This window comes from Neodiprion lecontei, chromosome 2, assembly GCF_021901455.1.
Source record: "Neodiprion lecontei isolate iyNeoLeco1 chromosome 2, iyNeoLeco1.1, whole genome shotgun sequence".
NCBI classification, from domain to species: domain Eukaryota; kingdom Metazoa; phylum Arthropoda; class Insecta; order Hymenoptera; family Diprionidae; genus Neodiprion; species Neodiprion lecontei.
This window is the reverse complement of record NC_060261.1, coordinates 8622696-8650276: the sequence shown is the minus strand read 5'-3', so window position 1 is coordinate 8650276 and position 27581 is coordinate 8622696. Positions and strand designations below refer to the sequence as shown.

The 27581-nt window shown below is 36.2% G+C and overlaps 2 protein-coding genes and 1 long non-coding RNA gene across 14 annotated transcripts in view; 2 read left to right on the top strand and 1 right to left on the bottom strand.

Annotated features, from left to right (window-relative positions):
* LOC107221942 (G protein-activated inward rectifier potassium channel 4) overlaps positions 1 to 20931 on the top strand; it is a 54933-nt gene extending 34002 nt beyond the window's left edge. For 7 of the 8 annotated variants that reach the window (XM_046732387.1, XM_046732388.1, XM_046732385.1 and 4 more), the window contains one exon: positions 12056 to 12187. The gene's annotated coding sequence lies outside the window, so the exon portion shown is untranslated. Of the gene's footprint in view, positions 1 to 12055; positions 12188 to 20797 lie in introns of those variants that run through there. The other variant, XM_046732386.1, reaches the window with a different exon arrangement.
* The window catches only part of LOC124293086, a 70247-nt gene that overhangs the window by 34081 nt on the left and 8585 nt on the right, over positions 1 to 27581 (bottom strand). The gene's annotated exons all lie outside the window — the stretch shown is intronic.
* Positions 1283 to 26799, top strand: LOC107221941. Of its 4 annotated transcripts, none has more exons than XM_015661124.2 (3): positions 1283 to 1902; positions 20798 to 21855; positions 23206 to 26799. In XM_015661124.2, exons 1-3 carry the CDS (start codon positions 1646 to 1648, stop codon positions 24468 to 24470), a joined length of 2580 nt encoding a protein of 859 aa, XP_015516610.2. In that variant the 5' UTR covers positions 1283 to 1645; the 3' UTR covers positions 24471 to 26799. The 4 variants fall into 4 exon arrangements, with proteins under 4 accessions (XP_015516610.2, XP_046588340.1, XP_015516612.1 ...); XM_046732384.1 differs by lacking the exon at positions 1283 to 1902 and adding an exon at positions 12267 to 12416; XM_015661126.2 differs by lacking the exon at positions 1283 to 1902 and adding an exon at positions 12267 to 12435.

Below are 27581 nucleotides of genomic sequence, written 5' to 3'. Positions count from 1 at the left end.
TCGATCAATCAATCAACTAGCGAATCGTTGGACGTTCAACGCTATCCGTTCTACAGATTAGAAAAGTGCGATATGTACCTATATTTGAAATTCAAAAATATACAGCGAAGAAATATGATTCGAGAAGAGGAAGGAGAAGAGGAAGAAAATTTTTTTACAGTGAATGAGTTACGGTGACTTTATCACTTGTTGACGTATCACATATTTTTATGAAATTTTTTTTTTTCTTCTCTTTTTTTTTTTGTTTACACGGGGGATCACGTTCATAGAAAACACCGCACAGCCGTAATTCCTAGCTATGATATCACTCTGCTGCATCACGGTTTTACGATACCTGCCAACGTAAGTGCGTTCTGCCTACTACAAGTTTGAAATCATCGGAGGCTCGCGTGCATTTGTGCCGATATATTAAACCCCTAAGGAATCTTCATCTATATTTAAACGCGAGGATCGAAGAAAGACCGGTTTTGTGCAACGTCGGTGTACAATATATATGTGTGTGTGTATATATATACGTATAATATATACGTATATGTGTATATAACGAGAAAATCTAACCGTTAATCGGTCGACTCGCCGCCGATAAATTGCGCTCATCGTAAAGACTGGTTGTTGTCGTCGTTGTTGTTGTACTTTATGGTGTATATGTATATATGATCGTATGGTTAACGTTGTATTACATATACTCGTGTGCAGAATCGAAGAGGAAGAAGAAGAATAAAAGAAGATTGAGCGGTGCCGATTTATCGCCGATTTAAAATCAGTGCCGGAATACGAATGTATTGTTACGATACATAGAGTGAAAGAACCGTTCGTTAATTATTCGATTTTACCACGTTCGATAACCCCTGTAAAAGTACCCGAGCTTTTGATAATCTTTAATTCCTCCAGGCCAACGCGGAAAAGCCGAACGGTGATTTCGATGCCCGAACAGGAGCTGACTTTCTGCATAGATATTATCAAGATTTAAATTCAACAATTTTAATTTCTCGCGTTAAGGTACAAGGGGGAAAAAGGCGTGTATAAAATATATGTGAAAATACAGCGACGATGGGCGTCGATAATATAATAACGTGATTGATGTAAAAGGAAGGAAGAAGCGATGACGAAGGTTGTATTCGTTTAGAATAAGAATAACAAGAAGAAGAATTATTATAAGAAAGGGAAGTTGAGAAACCTGCATCGATTCGACCAAAGATATATATATACATATATATTTCATTTCATATATATATATATATATATATATATATATATATATATGTATAATAACTCCTTATAGTTCCTTAAATATTGTTTTCAAATGATGTTGAACGATTTGTTTCGTTGGTGACCAAAGTTTAAAAAATAATAAGTAGATAACAAAGTAATAAACACTCCGAGACAATTAATCGTAACGATAAAATATATTATCCGGGGACAGTGTATCGACGGTAAAAATACAAAAAGAAAGAAAGATAAAAAAAAAAAAAAAAAAACAAATGCAACAAGATGTTACCATCAATAAAACGTGACACTATCGTATATTACGTATTATATATTATGAATAACGAAGAAGAATTGCGGATAAATTAATTATAAAATTAAATATACGTTCGGCTGTGATTATATAATACCGGAAGTAATCCGTTCGGCGAGCGAAGGTATGGAAGAACCGTGCCAAAAGTTGTTCCGTTTACCGGGAACGATAGAAGAGGAAGAGGAGAGAGAGATGGAGATACTCCAAGAACGCGGAGATAATCAATCGGGAAATCATCTGCAGCCAAGATGCGAATCCCCGTTACTATCGATGCCGCAAAGAATTCCAACCGTTCCAAGCTTGCCGAAAAATATAACGCTTGTTCGCGTCAGCACGCAAAGTAGCAGCATCGGCGGTGGAATGGGCCGACAAGATTCAGCAAGGTAAAGAGAAACGATTTAGAACGGTCTTTCTTTCTTCCTTTCATTATTTCCTTCTTTTTTCATCAAAATCTAGCGAGCTATTATTATTTTACGACTTTCTTATTCTTCCCAGCTCTTACGATTAGTCACTCGGTTTTACGTTCGAACAAATGTTTAGCTTGCCATCTTCACGCGTGTATTTTATACACCGTACGCGTTATCCCGAAACCTCGTCACGTTTGCTAAAATGTAGAAAGTTTACTAGGGTACGTATATTACGCAGGTATTGTACAAAGCGAGTCGCTAACGGGTTGAACGATTCGATTGCGCATGCGTTGAAATTCGAGAGCAAGAGCGATTGGTTTTTCAGGGTGACCAACATTTTTCAGGTTATATACACAACGGCGATCTTGTTGTATGAACTTATTTACGTTGGTCACCCTGACAAATCATTTTCAGCGCATGCGCATCCAACAGTTCAGCCGTTAGAAATTCGTTCCGTATATTATATTACACGTCGGAGAATGGCAAATCGTCAATTGCGAACTTTGTGTTTTGCGTGCGGGACGCATATTGAACCTTTTGTTCAAACGAGAAAACTCTCAACTGTGATTAATGGAACTTTAAAAAGAGATCCGACATTCAATTTGAGAAAGACACGCTATTCTACTTCTTCGTGACGATAACCGCGTAACTTTTTTACGTTTTTTTAACGGAAAACAAGAAAATTGTCATTTTCTTATTTGACAAACCATCGCGCGTACAATATATTACAAACAACTCGATCGCGCAAATCGCTGTGTCCTTAAAATATTTTTAATCGTGAGGTGAAGGACGACGAGTGGCAGAAAACATGATTTGTTTTCTTGCGAAGTTCTTCGAGTTTCTTATTTACAGGACGAGCATGACACGCATACTTGAGTCGGATACGGCAATAATTCGAAACGTAATATTTATCACGAACGTTACAGTACATCGATCGGACAAAAAAATAAAATGATGCATTTATCGTATGGTATATTATTATTGTTATGTTAGCGAGTGTGCGCGCGTTATAAAATTAAGTTAGGTACAATCATGTACCAAGTTCAGACTCGATAATGCTCGTAACGACCATGATCAGGATTATGATGAATCGTGATGAAACAGGCGAAGCAAAAAATGGGACAAAAAAAGCAACAGAAAGAATGAAAAACTAGTCACGAACACTTTCAGATCCTAGAATCACTGCACCTTGTGCACATATTTTTAGGTATGAAGATACATATACGTGCTTACACCTGTGTTAGGTACGTAAGTTGTATACGTAACGTTGATTTTTACGTAACCCAATGTATGTTTGCACATTATTACATCCGTCGTTTGAGATTCGATTCTTCGAAATATTCTACCGTTTCGTCTCCGCGAACGCACCGTATATATATTAGGGTGATTCAAAAAAAAAAAATTAATTTTTTTTTTCTTCCAAACAGGCTCAAAAGTTTCTTTTGGATGTAAAAAAATTATTGTGAGAATATGAGCCCTTAATATTAATATTAAGATAGTCCTCATCGCATTTTTGTAATTCCCATAAGAATAACATGGGAAAAATTATTTTTGCTTCTTCTGATTTTTATACCGTTCATACAACTGATTGACTCATAAATTGCTGTTATAATCTTTCTAGAGAATTGAACGCTCTACAAAAAAGGTTTGATAACATTTTTTTATTAGTCCACGCGTTCAAAAGTTATTGAAGATCGAAGTTCAATTTTTTAAAAATTTGATCGAATTTAGTGAATTACACCGAAACTGTTGGTTTTGGTGACAAGTTAAGGATCAAATATTTCGTCGAACATTAAGAGGGATAGCCACTGTGAAAATTCAAAAGAAGAATTTCGCCATTTGTATCTGAAATTATGAAAATTTGTTTAAAAATATTGAAGATGAAATACTGAAATTTTTGAGACGGAAACTCACAAAATTAATTTTATAATTAAAAATAAGATTAAAATTGAGAATACCTGTCTTTAATGTCTACTTAAATTGAAATCAACATGATTTTTGAACCTAATATAAATTTTTAGCTCTAATTCTGCAAAAAAATTCTTTAAAAGCATCATATCTATTGAATTGAACAAAAAAAAATCAATGGTCAACATTTATTAGAACTCCAATTTATGTTTGACGAAATATTTGATCCTTAACTTGTCACCAAAACCAACAGTTTCGGTGTAATTCACTAAATACGATCAAATTTTTAAAAAATTGAACTTCGATCTTCAATAACTTTTGAACGCGTGGACTAATAAAAAAATGTTATCAAACCTTTTTTGTAGAGCGTTCAATTCTCTATAAAGATTATAACAGCGATTTATGAGTCAATCAGTTGTATGAACGGTATAAAAATCAGAAGAAGCAAAAATAATTTTTCCCATGTTATTCTTATGGGAATTACAAAAATGCGATGAGGACTATCTTAATATTAATATTAAGGGCTCATATTTTCACAATAATTTTTTTACATCCAAAAGAAACTTTTGAGCCTGTTTGGAAGAAAAAAAAAATTAATTTTTTTTTTTTGAATCACCCTAATATATATATATATATATACGCAACCTGTGATAAATAAATATTCATTTCGGTAAATTCCAAATTTGAAAAGTTCCGAAAACGCCAAATTCAGAATTTTTTGTTAATAAAACTCAAAGTACAGAAATTAAACTTTGACGAAACATCGAGGTTTCGAATGGTCCGGAAAGCAGATTTCAAAAGTTTCGAAAGAGTAAAATTCCAAAAGGGCGCAACTTCGACAAGTAAAAAGTTCCGAAAGTGCGTAGGTGAGAAAATTTAAAATCACCCAAAATTTCGGATGACCCAAGATTTTCAGTCCTGTGAAGTTCTGGCTTGGTAAAATATCACCGGTTTGATCTTTCTTTTTTTTTTTTTTCTTTTTGTCGGATTTTCGATATTCTTACGTGAGGAATCCTGGTAATTTTGATTTTCGGTTTTTCTCATTTTTCACACCCGCTCGTTGAGTAAACTACGCTGTGTGAGTATATTTTAATTTTCGGAATTTTACTCCATCGTAACTTGAATTTTCGGAATCTTGCATTTCGAAACTTTGAGCCGTCGGCTTTCCGACCATTCGAAACTTTGTTGCGTCTTCGAAGTTCGATTTCTTCCCTTCAAGTTTCCCTCTCAAATAATTCGGAACTGGCTCTTTCGGAACTTTTTAATTTAATTCGAAATTTCAACCCCGCCCCGCTGACGCAAGTTATCCCTTCAGAAACAAAAAATTAGACATCTTTTATGAGCCGAGAAAAGGATATATAATATAAAAAACACTTTGAAGCCGACTTGAAAAAAGAAATTTTCACTCAAAAGGTATAAATTGTAGAAAAATTTGAACCGTTTCCTAGTGAAAAATGGTATGTAGTGTAATAAACCGACAAATTTTCAATTGTCATTTATAATTCTGTTTTTCAAGCTTACGAAAACGCGTATCTTGTTTCCGATCCTCTCGTCTCCTTCTTCTCGAAACGTTATAATTATTTATCTATTTTTCTATACCAACCGCCAATAAACACCGACAATATTTCATTCATTATAAAACCTTGAAATCAGTAATCAAACAACGATCAAGCTCTGCGGCGATCATCGCACATCGTCATTACGTCTATAATTAATGACTATCGTAAACTTTGCGTGTAGTTACATGCAAATTGTAATTAAAACCCGCGCTCCGCAGCTGATCGTTGTCAGCTATCGCGGATTACTCAAAGCATTGCAGAAAATATTGCGAGAATCTTCCAGGCATACACACGACGCAGTTTACAAAATCGTAGACGTCATATTCGCACGCGTACGAAAGGATCGTACACTGAGAGAAATTTTTAGTTACCGCTCGGTCCTCAACTATTTTCATTTTTTACCACAATCGAAAAATATAGTACCAGGTACAAAATGAATATTAGTTTTCTAGCTGTTACCGGAAAGTCTAGCATCCGTTGCTATTCTTTCTCATTACGATCACTGTTGCTATATTTTCTTGCAACTGTTGCGAAAATTTAACGCTTGTGCGACGATAAATTGACGTCAAAGCCTTATTTAACTAAAAAAGTTGAGTAAAATGGTTAGGCGTACCTCGTTTTTCGTAATTCCAACAATGTTCAAGCAGTTTTTTTTAACGATACCTGTTTTACTCAATTTTTCTAGTTACTATAACAGATGAAATTTTTCTCAGTGTAGCGAAAACACGTTAGCGTAATAATCACGGAGCGTCCAGAATTATCCGCGACAGTTGGTGAGTGATTGAAAAATAATTGTTTACCGTAGACATCTCGGCTCTCCATCGTTTACCGATTATTTACTCAAGCTATTTGCCACACTAGGATATTACATATCTCGGTACCTGCGCTCCGGATTCCTCCATCTGTTTGCTAACGATCGCGTATAAATGAAACGTAACTATTTTTGGGAGTTCAAATTCGATAGTTATTAACCCTTTAATTCGCGCTGGGACGGTCGGCTTTTTTTTTTTTTTTTTTTTTGCAGCCTTTTATTTAATAAACTGCTTTTTTTTCGATAATTGCCAATTTTTTTCTTTGGTTCCGCATTGTCCCTGAAATATTTCAAAGTATAAAACAAATATGAAATTTTTTAATTTATTTATTGTAAAAATATGACATGTAAACAAATGGTCGAAATTCGTCATTTTCCCCGAGAAAAAGCATTTTCTACTAATCTACCACGAAAATCCGAATGCCAATTTTTACACAATCTTGATACACACCGAAAAATTTTTTTTCTTATCGTTTTTGTTTCTCCGCGGTCCGCCATTCTGAATGTTCCAATTTCGAGTTCAGATTCGTAATCAGCGACCCCAAAAGCTCATTTACGTAAAATTGGAAAACGACCGAACAGAACTAAAGCGAGAATTCACAGAAAGAGAGAGAGAGAGAGAGAGAAATGAATAACTTATAAGCTAAATAATAAGGAAGGACCAAAATTAAAATCAGCACTGGACTAAGGATAGTTATAGAAGAAAAGAGAAGCCAAAACTATAATTAAACGAGTAAATAAATAATAATGAATAAAGATAAAGTTACAGAAATGTGAAAATAAATAAAAATATAAATAAGCAGAAATGTACGCATAAATACGAGATAAACGAATAAATAATAATATGCACTAAATCATTGAAACATAAAGTATGGGAATAATATCAATGTGAAATATACACCTTTAGGCATATTTTATTGCATCGATATCCGGACCCTGCAAGACTCGACGAAATCACGTATAGGTACTTCCGGTTCTCTGTAACGACGATAATTATCATAGGTTCATATGTGTTACAGGTATGAAAGTGTATTCGTCGAAACTGTACACTTTGAACAAAGTAAGATAAAACAGCGGCCATGAATATTCGCGTCATAAATTGTATGTATAAATATTTTTTCTTTTATTTATTCATTTTTTTTTTTTTTTTCTATTTTGCATCTTACGTTATTTACTCGTGCCCGCACACCTCCGATATCTTCGAAGCGTTTGATTAGCACGTCTTAATTATGTTTACACCTTTGTTTGGACAAGCTGTCGTCGAGTTGTCGTCGTTTATCGCTTTTCACAACCAGCTGATATACCGATATCAGCTGCAGGTTATTATATCGCAGATTAATACCTGACTTGTTCGTATGCATGTATGCAAAATATCCGTTAAGTTCTCCTTATGCGTTATAGGTGGGCATAAACGATATTACGCGTTTCACATCGTCAGCTGCATCGCAGATCCGATGTTTATATACACAAGGAGAAATCGCGACTGGAAATTTAAATTGAATTGAAACAGATTTAAGCACTTAGTGTTATATGTTACGAGCTTTTATGAGTTACAGAGCTTGTTAAACCAGGAGGTGCAATCTTCCTGATTGTAAAACGCTGCGTTTGATACGCTGATTCGTCTATGCATATACATACGAGTACACCTATATGGGGCATTCCGTGACACGTAGATCAAGATTCTACGGCGATGTCTCGGATTGGCTTTATAATTTTTTTTTTGTTTTCAACGAAAGTACGTGACGAAAAATGCAATCGTAATTTTTTCACAATTTTTCGACCCAGCGTATCCGAGGTATGATTTACGAAACTTGTAAAAAAAAAAAACCGCGCTTTCTGAAACTTTTCACATCCATTAAAAGATGGAGATTTCATAACTTCAAAAGACAAATTATGAGTAAATTTACGTTCATTGTTATGCCAAAAATGCAATAGAATGATCAATTATTTTTTTTCATATTTTTCTTCTCTATCTCTTGAAGTTATGAAATCTCCACCGCCTAATACGTGTCAAAAGTTTTTCAATATTTTATAAGGTTATTCAGAATTTTTTCAGATTTTAGAATATGGATTTTTTTCCAAGTTTTTACATCATACTTCAGATACTCTGGTTAGAAAAATTCTGAAAAAATTTGCGGACGCGCTTTTCATCCGTGTACTTTCGTACAAAAAATTCTAAAGCCGATCTGAGACATCGACGTAAAATTTTGGTCGATGTGTCATGATATATACATATATATATGTATATTTATATGTATATATATATGCGTATATAACCATCGAGTAATTCCATGCGAATTTTATTCATTATTCGTCTTTGTCTTTGTCTTTTTTTTTTTCTTCCTTCATTATATCGCTGTACAATATGCACGTGTCGCTACATCCGTCGATGCCGACGTTACATTGATGAAACAAATTTCCTGGATTATAAAAAATCTTTCCAAAAGAAAACGTGAGTCTTCATATTTTTCAAGATATTTTCTAAATCAGCTGTGTCACAGCTTGAACAATTTTTTTGTTCTTTTTTTTCTCCTTCTCTTCGTGATCTCTCTTTCTCCCTTTTTATCAGACAAGTTAGCAATACGATATAAAACTCACATGCAAATGAAAACGAGACTGCGAACCTACGATGACTAAACGGTAAGAAACCAAGAAGTAAAAGTTTGACATTTGAACAAAAAAAATATTAGCTCGATTAGTGATAAATCGAGAAGGATAATTATCAAGACCGTATAAAATTTTTATCCAAGCGAAAAACGTAACGTTAATCGAATTTTGATCAATTACTATTTATTTCGTTGCAATGAAAGAATTCACTACGAATCATTTGTGACACGAATTTTATGCTTGTCTAATCCGTTTTGCGGTGCAGTTTGTTTCGAGGGTAAAAATATATAAAGATCAAAGAAGAGATGGGCTGTGAACATCGAATGTTTAAATAAGCGAAAGTTTAATTTAGAGAAATTAAAAATGTAAGAAGTCGAAATATGAAGAACCAAAACTATAGAAAGTTCAGAATATAGAATGCCGAAATGTAGAATCGTCAAAATACGTCTCGGTAATACAGAATCGTATACAGATTATAAATTTGTCGTTCTATATTTTCTCTTTTCGTATTCTGAATTTCTGTATTCTCAATTTTCTATACTTTAACTTTCTACAATTTTGTAATTCAGTGAATTGGATTTTCGCGTCTTTGAAAATTTTACATTTGGGTCCTTCTACTAATCGTCTATTCCAGATTTTTTCACCTCCGCACCCTTCCAGCAAGTTTAAATTCAACCCTCTAATAAAAAGATTTCCGTACACTTTGAAAATACCGAACACAGCTGGGCAAGGTTGAAATTTCGAGTTTTTTGGCGGTGAAACTTGAAGTAAAGAAATCAAACTCCGACGAAACATCAAAGTTCCGAAGGGGCAAAAATGATAAATTTAAAAATCTGAAACATCAAAATTCCGGATGATCGAACATTTTCAGCTACACGTGAATTTGAATAACTTCGATCTTTCTTTTTTTCGGATTTTCGATATTTTTGCGTTCGTAATCTTGGTAATTCTCTGATTTTCAACACCCACTCGTCGAGTAAACTACGCTGTGTGAGTATATTTGAATTTTCGGAATTTCTCTCTATCGAAACTTTACTTTTCGGAGCTTCACTCCGTCGTAACTCGAATCTTGAGAATCTTGCATTTCGAAACTTTAACCCATCGATTTCCCGACCATTCGAAACTTGGTAGTTTCTCAAAACTTTGCCTTTTTTACTTCAACTTTCGCCACCAAATACTTCCCAATTAGACGCTTTGGAAACATTTCAAATTCGGAACTTCAATCCCCGCCCTCGAACCGCATAAATAATTCTTTTTCGAAAAAGTGTCTCAACTAACCGACCACAACCGCCGGCTTATCTGCGACCGGGATTTGAAAGTGGGGTCAGAATTATTCGGCGTGCACGGCGCTGGCCGATTTGTCCGGCATTTGGCAGTCAAGTTAGAAGGTGGGAGAAGAGGAGGGTTCCAACAGGACGCGGAGTATAAAATTCGAGTGGTGGATAATTGTTGTAAATTATTTCTCTCTCTCTCTCTCTCTCTCATTTATTTTTTGCGGGGCGGGGGATGGAAGGGGACGAGTTTATCGACCGAGGTGAGGGCGACGATCAGCAAGGCTGCACAGAACGGTGGTTTAAGTATTATTATCCGCACACACACGGTCATTTAAGAGCTGTCAGACCGGCAAGCTGGCAGATTCAACACACTCGCGTACCTACGACACGCGTACATATACATATAGATATTGTTCGCACGCAATCATTCTGTTAGGAAAAAATTATCTCGCACAAATTTATTACTTAACAACTTGTTAGTCTTATTATGAGGCTTGATTATCGAAGCCGTAAGCATGACGTCACAGTGGCACTGGCGAACTGACACTGTAAGCCCGTAGAGACGTGCCGTACCCAACTTTATATACGACGACACGACGACGGATAGAAGAGATGTATTCCGTCTCTCCAACCCCAGTAGAATATCTGCGGTGCAACCGATCCGTTGTTCAAGAAATAAGACTGCGTCTGTCGAGTCGTCTCTCATTGTCAGATTCAAATTGCAATTCGTCGCAAGCCGCGTTTTCGTACCGTTCGAGTAGGCGTGTCATCGACAATCGTCGTAGTTATATCCGCGCGTAACGTGAAGGAATTAATTAATTAATTAATTAATTAATTAATTAATTAATTAATTGGTTAGCCAATTACCGATACTTGAGGTATTCGTTTTATCACGAGGTAATCGCACGTTGAGTTTTTATTAAATTATTGGATTCGTGTTGACTGGGAGGAACTTTTTGCAATATACGAATATAGCGAGTGCATGAATTGCGAAGAAAATGCTTGAATATCGATGCTTTGTTTGAATATGTAATTTAAAAATTGAAATATTTCACATTGGAGGATTATTTTTTTTTTACAAATTCGATGAAAGCACTTTTTTTTTTTCGATTCATCATCACTTCGGCGTCGTTAGAATATTTCATTTTGCAACGTTGATTGCGATCGGCAAATTACAACGTAGAATCGACTGTTTAAAAAGTGAAAAAAAATCTGTTTCGTTAAATTTGTGGAAAATAGTGTTCTCAACGAAAATTAAAGTTTAGTAAATCCTACGAGATTACCAGATTTTGAAAAATTTCTATGCGATTTAACCCTTTGAGTCATCGTGGTAAGTATTCTTATCACCTGTTTTATATCCATTTTTTTGTATATTCAGAGAAACTTGCAAAATTTTCTTTGCTATTTCCGATAGTACGCTAATAGGTTTTTTAATACTCGAGATTAATTATTGCGATATAATGTAAATTGTTATTGATAGAAATAAATTGAAGGTCTAATTCATTTTTGAAAAATTTACCCCTTTACACATTACGTACACGTTTCACATAATTTATAAGTTTTTCGGATGCCTGATTACGAATCTGAAATAGTATCTAAAAAATTCAAGATGGCGGATCCAATATGTCGGATAAAAATTTCAAATTCGATCGAATCCGGTCAAAAAACTCTGTACATGAGTTTTTTGGGGTCGGTGGTTACGAATCTGAAACCAGATTTTGAAAATTCAATACGGAGAATCCAATCAGCGACCCGAAAAACCCTGCATATAGTTTTTTGACCGGATTCGATCAAGTTTTTAATTTTTGTCCATCACGTTGAATCCGCCATCTTGAATTTTTGAAATTAGATTTCAGACCGGGAAAACCATAGAATACTATCCGGTTACAAAATTTGACTCCACACAATAACGTGTGACTCAAAGGGTTAAAGCGAAGCATTGATATCGAAGCTCTCGTTTTTAATTCCAGTATTCTCGAAGCGACGTCTTCGAAGCTTGAATCGCGAAAAATAAAAGTAATTCGGTGAATGTCGTACTCCAATGTTCGACTATCTCGTGATAAGATTGATGATGGAAAGGAAAGAAAAGTTGAGGATTTTCGGGCAGCCTGCGGAAGCAGAAGCTTCTCCTCGACTCCTCGAGTGGCTGGTGAGGTGCGTTTAGAGGGAGAGGGAGAGGAAGGAAGTGCCAATGACTGCTGAAACGCTCGCCTGCATCTCCGACGATTCGCCGACTCCTCTCATCCTCGGCTTGCATGCTTGCCGGAAATCGAGCCCGTCTAGCCTTCGGAAATCACCCTCGATTACACGCCCAAGGAGTCGTCCGAGCTGGTTGGTTCATTGAACGAAGGTAGAACGTAACACGCGATCTATCCGCACGATTCATTCATTCCTCATCCGTATTCATTCATTCGTACGTTCGCCACACCCGCAGAGTTGGACCGATTTTATTCGATCATGTTTTTTTTTTTTTTAGTACATCACCGAATTTAAAACTTTAATTAGAAGTAGATTGAGTTGATCTACGCTCGTTGATCAGCCTCGTTATGTAACAAAAAGCGAATCGAAAATAGTATACTAAATAAAGTACATTAAATATATGTATAGATATGTGTATAAAAATCGAATAAATTTTGTAACGTGTTTTGCCGCACGTGGAAGTGAAAAAAATCTTTTATTCAAAAATATCGTCATTGTGATGGTATTTATATTATAACACATAGGTACATGTGTAAGCACATAAGTGAATTGTTATTAATTTGAATAATTTGTTACTCGTAATTGATCGCTCAGCATTAATTATTGCGTTGTATTTTCAAATCGAATGGGATTTGTTATTTACGATATTCATAAACTGCACTGAACAAATCAGGTTTACGAAAAAGCAGTTTTTTTACTTTATTATAAATTGTGAGTCTGATAAAATTTGATAAGTATTAACGCGGATCTGTGAATTCTACGGTAAAATAAACGTCGGGAGTAAAATTATATCCAAAACATCTTAAGCTGGAATATAATTGTGGCAGAAAGAATAATCAATCAATAATACGAAGTATAAACTCGATACGACTCGATGTTTATTTGCCTGCCGCGCATTGGATTCTTCCCATGCAATTTTCCATAAAAAGTTTGATAAAATATGTACGCATAATTATTATTCATCACGCGCCTACAGCAGATACCAAAATGGATCCATCATTAACTGCACTCGAGTAAATAAACGCTAATCAAAATATGCATATATATATATACATGGGGGAAAGATACCGAATTGAACAGATATTGAAATAACTTGAGTAGGAGAGAAGACATTTATAATAAAATATACGACGCTTATGTTCGAGAAAACAAACCAATTGTATGATAGACGATAATTAATTAGTTGTACGCGATATATTGGAAGACACTGTACGCAAACATTGTTGTTAAATTATTGAGGGGAATTTAACCTTTCAAAATTGATTAAAAAGAAGAGAAAAGAAAAAAAAAAAAGAAACAAAAAACTATCGGAATAAAAATTATTAATATACATATATGACGTAATGAAAGGCCTAAATCTATTTGCAATAATTTACAAACGTGCTCGGTGTATATTTTTACAACCGCCGTATAAAACAAATCTGCGCTCGCCCTGCTAATTGTACGAAATAAAATTTCATCATTTAATTACAGTGATGCAATTATAATCTAGAAACGGGTCACGGAAACAAAACAATTTTTAATACTGCTGTTTTTTTTTTTTTTGATTTTTTTTTTTTTATGTATCGATATTTTTAACTGCGCGCGCGAAACGATACAAAACAAAAGAACCGTAGCATCGTGTGTCAACGAAAATTACGACAAGTCGTAACATTCGGTGACATGATTATTTTATACACAAGATTCGCAAAAATTCCAAGATTGGTCTGTAATGTATAAATTATTATCAATTTAAGCGTGTAATGCGATAAAACCAACGCGTTACTCCCACGTATTAATAAACCTAACAATTATTAGCACAACGGTTGTAATTAACAAGTGCTACGTCATATCGATGTTATTAAGCGCAATTGCGGAGCCGAAAAATCGTGAATAACTTTTACGTAAGGGCGAAAAATTTGTACGCGAATAGACGGTGAAAGAAAGGACGGAAAACATTGGAAAGATAAATAAAAAATATCGAGTTACACGTGTATATATATATATATATAAATCACAAGTAAGATGGAAAAAATTAGGAGAATTCATGCAACAAAAAAGATGAAAACAAATCCTAGACGTAAACGCGATACGATTAATAGAACATTAGAAGCCGACGTGGACCGCGCTAAGTTTCGCTTCAATCAGCGCAATTCAAGTCTATGTAGACGATATTACAGCGATTATACCCAGTGGGTCGGGTTTGTGCAAAAAGGTGTCCGCAAGGTATCGTCGAAAGGCGCGTGGATGGATTTAACCATACTTACTAGCCTCGCGAATTTTTTTAGTTAGTCACAAGTTTGCGAGCCGAATGATCTGATAAGGCGTTGCAAGCGTCGCGTAACGCGTAAGAGGCTGAACGCAGTTCTGATAAGAAATTGAAAACGGTAATCGTCGGTAAGAGCAAGACGTCAGTCGCGTAGCCGTCACCTGAGAATAGCGCGCTTACGATTCAAGCTTCGCCTCATTTCCGCGACGTTTTTCGTTCCGCGTCGAGTATCCGTAAAACTGCTACAAACTTTTTTTTATCCAAACGAAACGAAAAAAAACATATACCAAACATGTATAAACATACAGGCAAAAACTTGAGTTCGACGCATATTCCTTGTCAAGAAGAACGGTGTTTTTAAAAAATTTTTTGAATCCCTTTTTATTATTGTTTCGATTTAAAAAAAAAAAAAAAACAAAACATCGTTCTTTATTCTTTTAACGTATTACAGAGGTGTAATAATAATAACGATATTCGACTAATATTTATACGAATCGACGCTAATCTAATTTGCTAGACTCGCAAGTGGCAGTGATTTATTTTCATTTTGCTCTGCCTTCCTTCCTTCCTTCCTTCCTTTTTTCCCATCTCTCTCTCTCTCTCTCTCTCTCTCTCTCTCTCTCTCTGTTTTTGCAAATTACCAGTGCAAACGCGTCGTTTAGAGGCCGATAATTGGTCGGACAGTCAACACCGAAGCGACGGTATATAAAACGTTTCAAGATATTACGTGTGATCAGTATATCGTAACGAGTCGACGTAGCAGCGACGCGTGTACCTGAAAGATCGACGACGATCGTCGGTCGGTCAAACGTTACTTAATAACAGCAAGCCGACCGGCTATATAGCTTCGTACATCAAAGTTCTTCACGAATTGGAATTATTGAGCAGGCGCGATTATGACGTGTTTTAAAATCGCGAGAACTAGTCTTGGGATGAAGTGACGTCGTTATAGAGAGAGAGGGAGAGGATAAAAAAAAAAAAGTTTTAGAAAAAAGTTTAATAAAAAACACACATACGCACACAGACAACGAGATGTTTATATAAATCTGCGAGTATAATGATCGAGGAATCAAATAGCGGTTGACAAGAAACGAAGTGACGAGAAAAATTGGGAGAGAAGAACCGTGTTTAGTTTCTCGTAAATTACGATTTTTATTAAAACTTGGTGCTAACCTATATACATATATATATACATATAATATATTATTCAAGATTAGCAGTGATTTAAGTCATCGCGCAGTGTTTTTTATTTTATTTTTTTTTTTTAACATCTTATTACGCGTAACAGTGAAAAGTGAATTTATTCATCTTGTTTTTTTTTTTTTTTTTCTTGCTTTTTTTATTGTTGCACGAGCATATAATGAGCACAAACGGCGGAATACCGAATAGCAATTCGAACGGGCAATGTTACTCCCCGGACAGCGGTGACGAACAAAATTTGATACCGAGATGGGCTCAAACACCGATAATCGTTGGTGTACCGAAAAGCCCGAATGCGTCATTCAGAAGCAGGTATTTTAAAAATTTTTTCATTCACGCCGAATAGAATTTTAAATTAGGAAATGAGAAACTTGTTCCAGGAAGAAAAGAATCCTAGAACTACCTATATATAAATATAATAAAAATAAAACGCCAAATTTTCTCATCGCCGCTTTTTATTGTTTTACCTGTACTCCAACTTCGATAACGTTTCGTTTTTCTCCATTTTTAATTTTAATTTATTTACTTATTTTTTTTTTTCCTTTGTTCGGCTCATTTCTTTTTCTCCCGGTTCCACGCGCGAACTTAATTAACGACTGTGCAAATATCGGCATACGCATTAAGGTACGATAAAATCTACAGGCTTCGTTCATTCACCAGGTTGTCCAATACGCATTGCTAATTAATTTAAAAACATGTAAAAATTGTAATTTGCATAATACGAATAATTCGCTGAATCTTGGTAAAATATTTCTTATTCTTTATTTATTTATTTATTTATTTTTTTTTTTTTTACGGAATGCCTAAGGTAATACCTAACGAAACCGAAACGAAAGAATCTTAGTAAAGTTTTATCTTGCGTGACGATTGAATTGAGATTTTTGGTCTGCTAGCCACCTTGAACAACGGAGGCGACCTCTTATCTTGAGGAATTTAGCGTACAAGGTATCCGACTATTGTGATCCCTGCATGACACAGTGGCTCACAAGCCTTGAAACATCTCCGTGACAAAAAGCCCCGATAAGCGCAAAGGTGGGTTTAAAAAAAAAAAAAAACTTACAATGCGTACAGTTGTTGCAGACTTATTACACCGCGTTTAGACGTGTGGTTATTACAAACGGAGATTTGAAATTCATTCTAACTTTGAGTCACGCGTGTAGAGGTACGAGATGTCTTATATATATATATATATATATAACGTATACAATACAGGGACGTAGAAATTACAGACGCGAGTTTGTATTACAGAACGACGCTGAAAGACGGTGGGAGAAGAATAGAGTCTTGCTGCTCTTTTCATCTCTTTGTTAAACTTGTACACCGTCGAGATTTGCTTCCGCTAGAAACACAACCGGTGATGTTTTACAGATAACAATTATCGTCGCGATAGAGTTTCAGCGTTCCCGTTTTGCGTGCAAAAAAAAAAAAAAAAAAAAAAAACATCATTTGGCAAAAACTATCGCGAATTTTTTTTATAGATAAATTTAATCGTCGATAGAAATAATGATTATCTGGAAAAAAAACAACTCGCGTATATGGTACAATTAGTTCGGATATTAATTTCACCGACGATAAATATCACGAGACGATATCTCATCTGGTGACGTATTTCCTTGAACTGAATTATCAACGCATTCGTTTCGTCTCATTGTCAAATTCTATTCTTTCTTCTATTGTCGGTTTAAACAAAGCCTTCAGTCCTTCTAATTTCTGTGAGTAAATCAACGGGTTGAAAATAATTTGTAGATTATTTTCTTCCGTTTCATTCATACGGATAATATGTATATGAACAATCTTTACGTCGAATCTTTAGTAGGTTACGTAGTTCGGACTTGAAGATATCGTTTCAAGGTAATAGATTACCGATTTCTAGGCCGATAAGGTCGAGTCGAGAGGCATCGGATTGACCGTCAAAGGACGAAAGACCGGATTTTGTTATTGGGGTGGATTAAATATTCGAAATTGATCTTTTTCTAGTATAGTTAAAAAAAAGTCTTTTTATAAAAATGGGTCACTGATTGGATTCACCGTACTGAGTTTTCAAAATCTGATCTCAGATTCGTAATCAGCGACCCCGAAAACCCGTGGACAGAGTTTTTTCTCCGGATTCGATCGAATTTGAAATTTTCGTCCGCCATCTTGAATTTTTAAAATCCGACTTCAGATTCGTAAATTTACATTATACCGCAATAATTAGTCTGAAGTATTAAAAACCTGTTAGTATACTATCAGAAATACCAGAAAACCGCAAAGAAATGTATTGAAAAGTTGTCTGAACATGCAAAAAAAATGGATATAAAATAGGTGGTAAGAATACTAACCATTACGACTGAAAGGGTTAACGAAACGAAGAATATACAAAACTGACAATGAGAGATCGCATCGCGTTTTTTTTTTTTCTTCGACTGTATATACAAATTATAAGATAAAATAAGTATATAAATGGCAAAGTAATAAAATTCACAAAGAGACGATTAAATTTCAAGAGATAAGAATGATAATTATTGTTTATTATGGAATAAATGAACAAAGCTACGGGCTTTAAAAATTTTCGCAAGGCGTTACCCATCGCTTAGTAATTCTGGACCAGTCGACCAGTTTCATTACCCGCGGAATGAGTTTATATTATTATTATTATTTTCACCCGTCCCTCAACCGTGCAAATTTTTCAATCGAGTCTGAATATTTACCCGAGATATAGGAATAAAAAAACAATTTTCATCGTCCTTGTGTTTATTGTGCGCGAATGAGAGTTCCGATAACATAAATGCGATTATCAAAAAGACCGGTGGAACTTTGTGTGTTTCTACGACATCAAATTTTCCGAATGGAAAAAACATCGGATGTGGCAATTATTCGCGATGCGAAATGCGAAGGAAACCCTCGTAGGTTCATTTACATGCTGACAAATACTTCAGAGATCCTCATTTTAACGTAAATAACACGTTTTCGCGTGACAAGTTTACCGATGAATAATTAATTCGTTCAAAGTCGTACATTACCTTAACATAGGTATATTTTTTTTTTTGCTTTTTTTTTTGCTTTTTTTTCAACACATATCACCAGAGCTAACGCGTGTGATGTAATTACGTATAAAACATAGTCGACGTGGTTTTTGTCTATAAATTATTTTCACCTCATACTCGTTCGCTTCTCCCGTTCTTCGTTCTTCCACCAGTACGTACGTAGATAATGTATTCCTTCTCGTCAAAAGAGGGGGCAAAAACAAGTCGAAAATAATCATTGCGATAGAATTTTTGTAATCGGTTTCCAAATACAACGTACGTTCGCAATTTACGATACTCTGCAAAATGACGTTTGACAATTACAAACGTCGCGGTGGAACTAAAAGGAGGAATAATAATAAAAGTAATAATATTATAGAAACAAAACGAGAGAAAAAAAAATAAAAATAAAACTAAAATAACGAAATATCTAAACGTCTCCAAAGACAAAGACGTGACAGGTTTGCAAAGTATGTTTGAGATAAGAAAAAAAAAAAAAAAATGAAAAAGAAATTCCCTCTGCAAAGATTGTCACGTTGTCGCACAAAGTGTATTTCTCGTACATTGGCATACGTGTATATTACACATGTACACGTTACATTTCGCGCGTGTATCATTTTGTAGAATTAAACGAGCTGACGAGTTTATCAGTTTATCACACGTTACACACGTTTACAGTCCATAAAGGACGAAATAATACAACAATCATAAACTATGACTGAAACGATGTTATACACCCCGGTTATCTTATCTTTGATAATCGTTACCTATTTTCCCATGTATTTCAACGAACGAATTCGCGTATCCGACACATAGCTGATGTACGTACAATATACATATTGTATGTGTAACGTGGACGTGACGGGTATTTTAGCGGGAAAAGAAAAAAGAAATAAAAATAACACTCAGTACAACGGAAATGAAATTCTCCCATCGATGTAACAACGGTATATAATGTATTATACGTAATATATGTAACTACGGGTAACAATAACGTCACGCAGAACTTGTACATTGATATAACTATACGTACACTTGTGCCAATATAGATTCATCATTTATATTGACGTGAAATAAGAAATATGCGTAAAAAAAAAAATACAAATATTATAAAAATGATGCATAAGTATGTTAGAACAAGGTCGATCAAGTATAACATATACATATATATATATATATATATATATATATATATATATATATTGAACATTAGTACCGATTATACTTGAACACCTAATGTCCATGGAAAATTATTGCGGCAATTTAACACGATCCGAAGACGTGTGAAGAGGTCGGAATTAGACCAAGCTCAAACAATTGAAACTGGGTCAATGCTCGTTGTTCTCGTTTTCTTTTTTTTTTTTTTTTAATTTTATTTGTCTATTTTTTTTAGTCAATGTCAATGGATCACGAAACTTACAGTGATTGATCACGTGTGGCTGCTCGACAAACCGTTGTTAAGATTCTGAGTTGATGATCGAGAAGCTTAAATTAATTGTGGCGATATTAATTATTCTTTACTGCGTCCAGTTGTAATTTAATCCTTCGAGTCGTACAGTGGTAAATATTCTTACCACCTATTTTATATCCACTTTTTGTGTGTTTTGAGAACTTTTCAACATTTTCTTTGCTATTACTGACAGTATGCTAATACGTTTTCAATACTCGGTAGCAATTATTGCGACATAATGTTGATTGTTATTGTTAGAAGGAAATTGATTGAAAAGAAAATGTGAAAATTGAAGGAATAATTCATTTCCGTGAAAGTTATCCCGCTAAATGTATACATGTTTTACATAAATTATAAATTTTCGGAGTCACTGATTACGAATCTGAAATCGGATTTCGAAAATTCAGTACGGCGAAGCCAATCGGTGACCCTAAAAACCTCTGCACGGAGTCTGTTGATCGTGTTCGATCAAATTTGAAATTTTTGCCCTCCATGACCCTGGAAAACCATAGAATACTGTTCGTTACAAAATTTTACTCAGCAAAACAGTCTCGTTCGGGATGTAAAAGGTCGTCGACGACTCACGATCGTTGATATCCGCTTGTTTCAGGAGCCGTTACAGAGCAGGCCCAGTGCGTAAAATTCGCCGACGCGCGGTGTTGAAGAACGGAGAATGCAACGTGCTACAATCGAGGATATCGCGACGATCGTTGCGTTTCCTTCAGGACATATTCACAACATTGGTGGACACTCAGTGGCGTTGGACGCTGTTGTGTTTCACACTGAGTTTCCTCCTGTCCTGGTTAGGTTTCGCTGTGATATGGTGGCTGATAGCTTTCACTCACGGTGACTTCGACGAGAAGCACCTACCGGGAGTTCAGGTGGAGAACAAGTGGACACCGTGCATATACAACGTGGTCTCGTTCACTAGCTGTTTCCTATTCTCAATCGAGACCCAGCACACGATAGGGTACGGTAGCAGAGCAACGTCGGAGGAGTGTCCCGAGGCCATATTCGTAATGTGTATACAGAGCATAGCCGGTGTTATGATCCAAGCGTTCATGGTCGGCATAGTGTTCGCAAAGATGACGAGACCGAAGCAGAGGACGCAGACGCTCCTGTTCTCGCGCAACGCGGTTATCTGCCAAAGGGACGGTGAGCTGTGCCTGATGTTCAGGGTCGGCGACATGAGGAAGTCGCACATAATCGGGGCGACGATAAGGGCCCAGATAATACGCTCGCGAACGACAAAAGAGGGCGAGTTCCTCTCCCAGCATCAGCAGGAGCTCACCGTTGGCGCTGACGGCAACGACAGCGACCTATTCTTCATATGGCCGATGACCATCGTCCACAGGATACAGGCCGAATCGCCACTCTACAACATGTCGGCTGAGAACATGCTGACCGAACGCTTCGAGGTCGTAGTCATACTCGAGGGCACCATCGAGTCCACCGGTCAAACGACCCAGGCCAGGTCCTCCTACCTTCCTCAGGAAATACTCTGGGGTCACAGGTTCGAACCAATGGTCAGCTACTCCAAGGAGCGACAGGGATACGAGGTCGACTACTCACTGTTCAACAGCACCGTCCAAGTCGACACTCCGTTATGCTCCGGCAGGGAACTGGCCGAGTTCTACAGGGTGCAAGACGACCTTCGACACGGCGGCGGTAAGTCGATTAAAATCCACACCAACGACACTTCGGTGACACTAACACCAACACTCTATCCACTACAGCCAGATGGTTTCCAAACCTCGCATGCGCGTTTACAAAAACTAACCCCAAGGTGCTTCTTCCGACTATCTTCACTCTCTGTGTTCTCCCACCCGCTTGTTCTTATCGCTGCAATGCTTAAAACGTGTTTACGCTTTACTGGGTGTTTAATTGGTTATATCCTTATGGTGTCTGACTGTTATTGACGCTGGTATCGCAGATGCCGGTGGTGGTATGCGGAAGGTTCCAAGCGAGCCAAGAACAGCCCCAGCTGTCGTCACGCAGGCTTTTCACCTGGACCCTAATTCCGGAACACGGCTAGTGCCAAGCCAGGATCAACCGAGACTTCACCTAGAGATACCAGTGATCACTGAACCGCCTGATAATTGAAACACAAAACGATCTCTTCACGCACACGTTGTAACGGACGGGGAATCAATATACACATGAATGTCTTTGTCGCAAACCCGTTAGCGTTTCCCGTACGTGTCACACTCTGTGTCCCTTTGTCAACGTCGAACTTTTTCAATCGATTGGGAGAACGCTGGTCGGTCTTGAGGATAAAAGGATCAACGTCTAATAAACGAGAAACAATTTTCCACGCGATATCGCTTTGATTGGTTGTGCCGTCGCATCGCTATTTATATCGTAATGGTAACGTTGTACAATGTTTAATGCGAATCTGAGAAGAAGAAAAACGACGTCCTAATCAGATGGCGGAAAGAAGGAAACAATGTCCTGGAGAATATTACAAAACAATTATACATGTATGTGTCAGATGAATACTGTCATAGTTTGTTTTTCGTCGCACGTCCGTTAATGTCCGACTGTCTATGCATAAATATTTTTTTGTTGGGAAAAACTATTAAGTATAGATATACACAAATAATATCCGGTCAATTTCCTCACTTTTCTTACGTACGCATGATTCAATTTGGTCCTCTTTTCTTTTTTTTTTTTTTTTCTTTTTTTTGGTTATTGGTGTTTAAGTCCCGTTAACTCTCCTCTTTCTCTCTCTCTCTCTCTCTCTCACTTCATTACTCGATACGCTGTATACAATGTCCGATCGTACTACATTTACTATACATATACAAATATTATGGTACACTAAGTTTAACGAGGATGCACGAGGTTTCTGGTGATTGAGTAAAAAAAAAATAAAAATAATAATAATAATAATAAAATAAAGACAAAAACAAAAACACAGAAATTCGTCTTTTGGAAAGAGTGAAAAATCGGTGCTGGTCTAAATCGCAGTTGATATTGTTGAGAATATTTTTCCGGAATACGAGAGAAATTTTTCAGGTTACCTCGTCGACGAAGACGGACTCTTGATTGATAATTATCAAGAGAATAATATGCAGGGTGGGCACATCGTTAACGCACAGACGGGAATAAGAGCACCCGGACACCGACTGGTACACGCGGAAAGTACGAAAAGCGATAACAGTTTGGAGGACAGTGCAATCGGGCGAAGTATTTACAGAGATAACTCGATAGCGTCCCAGCAACATAATCATCATCATCATCATCAGCCGGCTAATCCGCACCGGGAACCAAATCATCATTACAAGAACCAAGAGGGTGATTTGGACGCGATTGAGGTAATCGACGAGGACGATCTCCACCAACTACCGGACTCCGTGAACAGGGAGATACTGAAGAACAGTCGTGAGATAGTGTACGAAGAAGATTCGAATAATCTTTCAAGGGACGAGAGTTTCCTGACGATGCGACAATTCGGTAGTAAGAAGAACCTCGAGATCCTCGAGGCTAGCAGACCGCTAATTTCTGGTCGTCGACACTTCGTCAGGTACAATCCGTCGTCGGACGAAGCTGAGAAGCGATCGTTGAACGGATCGCGGAGGAATCTGAGCAGCAGAAACCTTCACTCGAACCAAGACGAAGATAAGCGTTCTCTGAACGGTTCGCGGAGGAATTTGAGCGGTTCAAAACGCCATAACCAACCGAATTTTGAAAAGGCGGAAAGTTTGCACGGCAGCACGAGGAACCTGAACATCGGTAGCAGAGAGAATCTGATCGGTTCGCGATTTCAACACGGAAGCAAGGAGCTCCTGACGACGACGACGACGACCAAGCGGAACACTTCGGTGGTCAAGGGTTCCAAGGAGACGAGGGACGCGAAATCGAGACGAAGGAAGGACGATAGTGCGAAAAAGGAGGTCGAGATCGAGATCGAGGGACCGGTTGGGCCGAAAAACGAACCTCCGAACCTTCACCAGGTCGCGTTGGCAACCTACTTGTCATCGCCGTCCGAAATGTCGCCCGAATCGGGCATCGTTGAGGGTTCGGTTGTCCTGTCAAGTCCCGAGGCGGTAAGACGGGACCTTAAACTTCCGGCAAGCTCAGTTATCGCGAGGAACAGAAGAAGCTACGAACACGCTCAGCTCCAGGATGTGAACGCCGAAACTACCACGTCACGTCCCGGAAGTGGGAGCAGCTCTTCCGACAGCGATTCCTCGTCCAAAGTTAACACTCCGCTCGTAGTTTTGCCCGGTAAGACCGGCGTCACTTTAGCCAAACAGAATGTATCTTACACGAGTGTTTAAGAGTTTGAAGTTCGCAACGTTGATGTAACGAACGATTTTTTTCCTTTTTTTGTTTTTTTTTTTTTTTTTATCATTATTTCGCAACTTTAGGATCGTCTCAAATTAAATGATTTATTTTTAAAAAGCAAAGTGTATTCAAATCTTGGAAATTAGAAAAAAAAAAAACAAAAAAAAAAACACGACAATTTTAATTTCAACATTTCGTTACAATTAACGTTACCGACTTCAGTCCGGTGAGTGTTTAAAGTTTCTGTCAGTTTTTCTTTTCTCTTGAAAATCTATTCTTTCATTATTTTTTTTTAATTTTCGACGAACAATCGCTATCAGAGTTAGAGGGCATAGACCGTCCGCGACATTCTAGAAAAGGACTTTGAAGAACTTTTACCAAGAAATGGTAGGATGAGTGTGTTAATTAAATATTCCAGTTATCGAGGAATCGTGTATAAAAGAAAATTATCAACTAAATATCTAAGTATCTTTTAACGATGTATAAACAATAAACAAATTGAGAATTATTAACCGCCGGTCGGTTAACTTTCCCGAGTGTATAAAATATCGTGTCATCTTGTATATTATATATACGTATGTATTATTATTATTATTGTTATTATTATTATTATTATTATTATCATTGTTATATATCTATGTATATGTTCGATGTGCAATATACTATCTATACGCATAAGGACCAACAAGCCCGCAAACGCATTCCTTCGGAACTGTAGATTGAAGGAAAAACGGAACACGAACTTATTTAATCATCGAATATTATATACACGATATTTATAATGAGAACGATTAAATTCAAGTTTTCCAAAGGTTGTATGAAAATTTGATATACATATAATAAACACCGATATTTGTATGCGCGATATAATATGAATCGATACCAGTTGTACTATAACTGTAAGTATGTATGTGAAATTAATTGTATACTGTTGAAACGAAACCGGTGAACTATAATAGAGTGTAAATAACGTGTATAATAGAAGAATTTGGAAAACGTATAATTTTTTCGTGTGACAAGGGTCGTTTAATAATATTAATTGAAAAGAAAGAAAAAAAAAAGAAAAAAGGAAAAATATTAATAATATTATTATTTTCAACCCGAAACTTAGTCAATATTTATTCTTATACAATAAAAATACGTAACACGTCGTACAGAAGATATGACAATAGCCTAATTTTTAATTAGTATGTATAATCTAGGGTATACGTATATAATATACATATACATCCTACATACTGTATACATATAATGTATCATGTATTTATAATAGTCATTCCCCCGACAGAAACAAATCATAATTTTACAATCGATTGTTACTACAACGTAGTAATTCTGTAATGCGTATTATATGCATAAATATGCACACCACATATATAGATATATGTATACATATAATATATATATATGAATATTAGATGGAAAAACAATGGAAAACGAATGAAAAAAAATTCGATTACCGTTACGGAGGAAGACAAGATCAATTTATTTCAAATATATATACATATTTATATATATATATATATGATATGTTATCCTAAAAGTTCCGAAAGCGGAGAATCTCGAATGTTTTCGTGGCGAAACTTAAAGTAAAGAAACAAAACTTTGACGAAACATCAAACTTTCGAATGGTCGAAAATCCGACGCTCAAAGTTCCGAAAGTGCAAAGTTCCGAAAGGAGAAAATACCGAAAAGACAAAATTCCGAAAGTGCGAAAAGAATAAGGAGTAAAATGAGCCATCGTGAGACTGTTTTCATGCAGACCATTCTGATTTTTGGTATTTCTGATTTTTTACCCGCACCCGACAAAAATGTAGTAACAACAGATTTTGTGTATGATAAAATTTCCTATAACTTTTATTACAAACTTTTTTCTGTATAACGCATAGGTTTTTATTTATAGCGCGTCAAACTTTCTTTAACACGGTTATTGCTAAATATATAGGTAATGGTTATTGAAACATTGAGAATGGTGTGAACCAAATTTGTAGTACATAAAATTTTCAGTAAACTTTGTTTCAAGTTTTTTGCCCTATTGGAATTTTTGCTTTTCGGAATTTTGCTCTATCGTAACTTTACTTTTCGGAACTTTACTTTTCGCAATCTTGCATTTCGGAAATTTGAGCCGTCGGTTTTCGGACCATTCGAAACTTTGACGATTCCTCGAAGTTTTTTTTCTTTACTTTAAGTTTCGTCACGAAAAAATTCGGAATTCTGCGCCTTCGGAACTTTTGAAATTCGGAACTTTGACAACGCCCCATAATATGCGCGACAGAAATTTTTGTTTTTAATAAACAAAATACGAAAAACTACAACTACTAAGCAATGTTGTTTCACAATTCATTCTTCCCTCTTCATCTGGCCCAAATAAGATCCCACATGAATTCATATTAGAACGAATAACAGTGATTAACGAATGATAGGCTTTTACATTTCTTCACATTACGTGTCCGTCGGACTTCAAGTCCAACTATTTTGCACGATACAGATGCCAAAATATTCAAGTTTAAATCGATATGAAACAAAATAAGTGGATCTATTAGAAATGTATAAATAAAAATATGTCGATTCGTTTTCGTTGACAATTTTGTTACTTTGTTGTCAATGATACAGCTGATCTAATAAATGTATACGTATGAAAGTATAACGAGGAGTCAGCTGAATCGACGCCGCCTTGAAGCGAGGAATGTATTTTAATTGCAGTGAAAAAACAAAGACGATATGAATAAAACGGGGACGAGAAAAAACGAGTCGCGCGAAACTTCTCGAGCTGTGATCGTTACAATATCTTGTTTTTTGGAAGTAAAAAAATATACGTTATAACCTAACAATTTTATCCATAACTAACGAATGAAGAGTAGATATGGAATTTCGAATCATCCGATCGGTCGAAATCGGTACGACTTTTTAAATGATAAGAAAAATCGGGCCAATTCCCCGCGTTATTATCACGAATTAACAATTATTGTATACATCGTATTATCTATTTCTGCGGCGGTCAACAGTCTTTTCGAAATACGGCAATACACTCATGCAACGACTTCCATCGGACGGGTAAAACATTATGTACTATACGTATATTTTATATATATATATATATATAT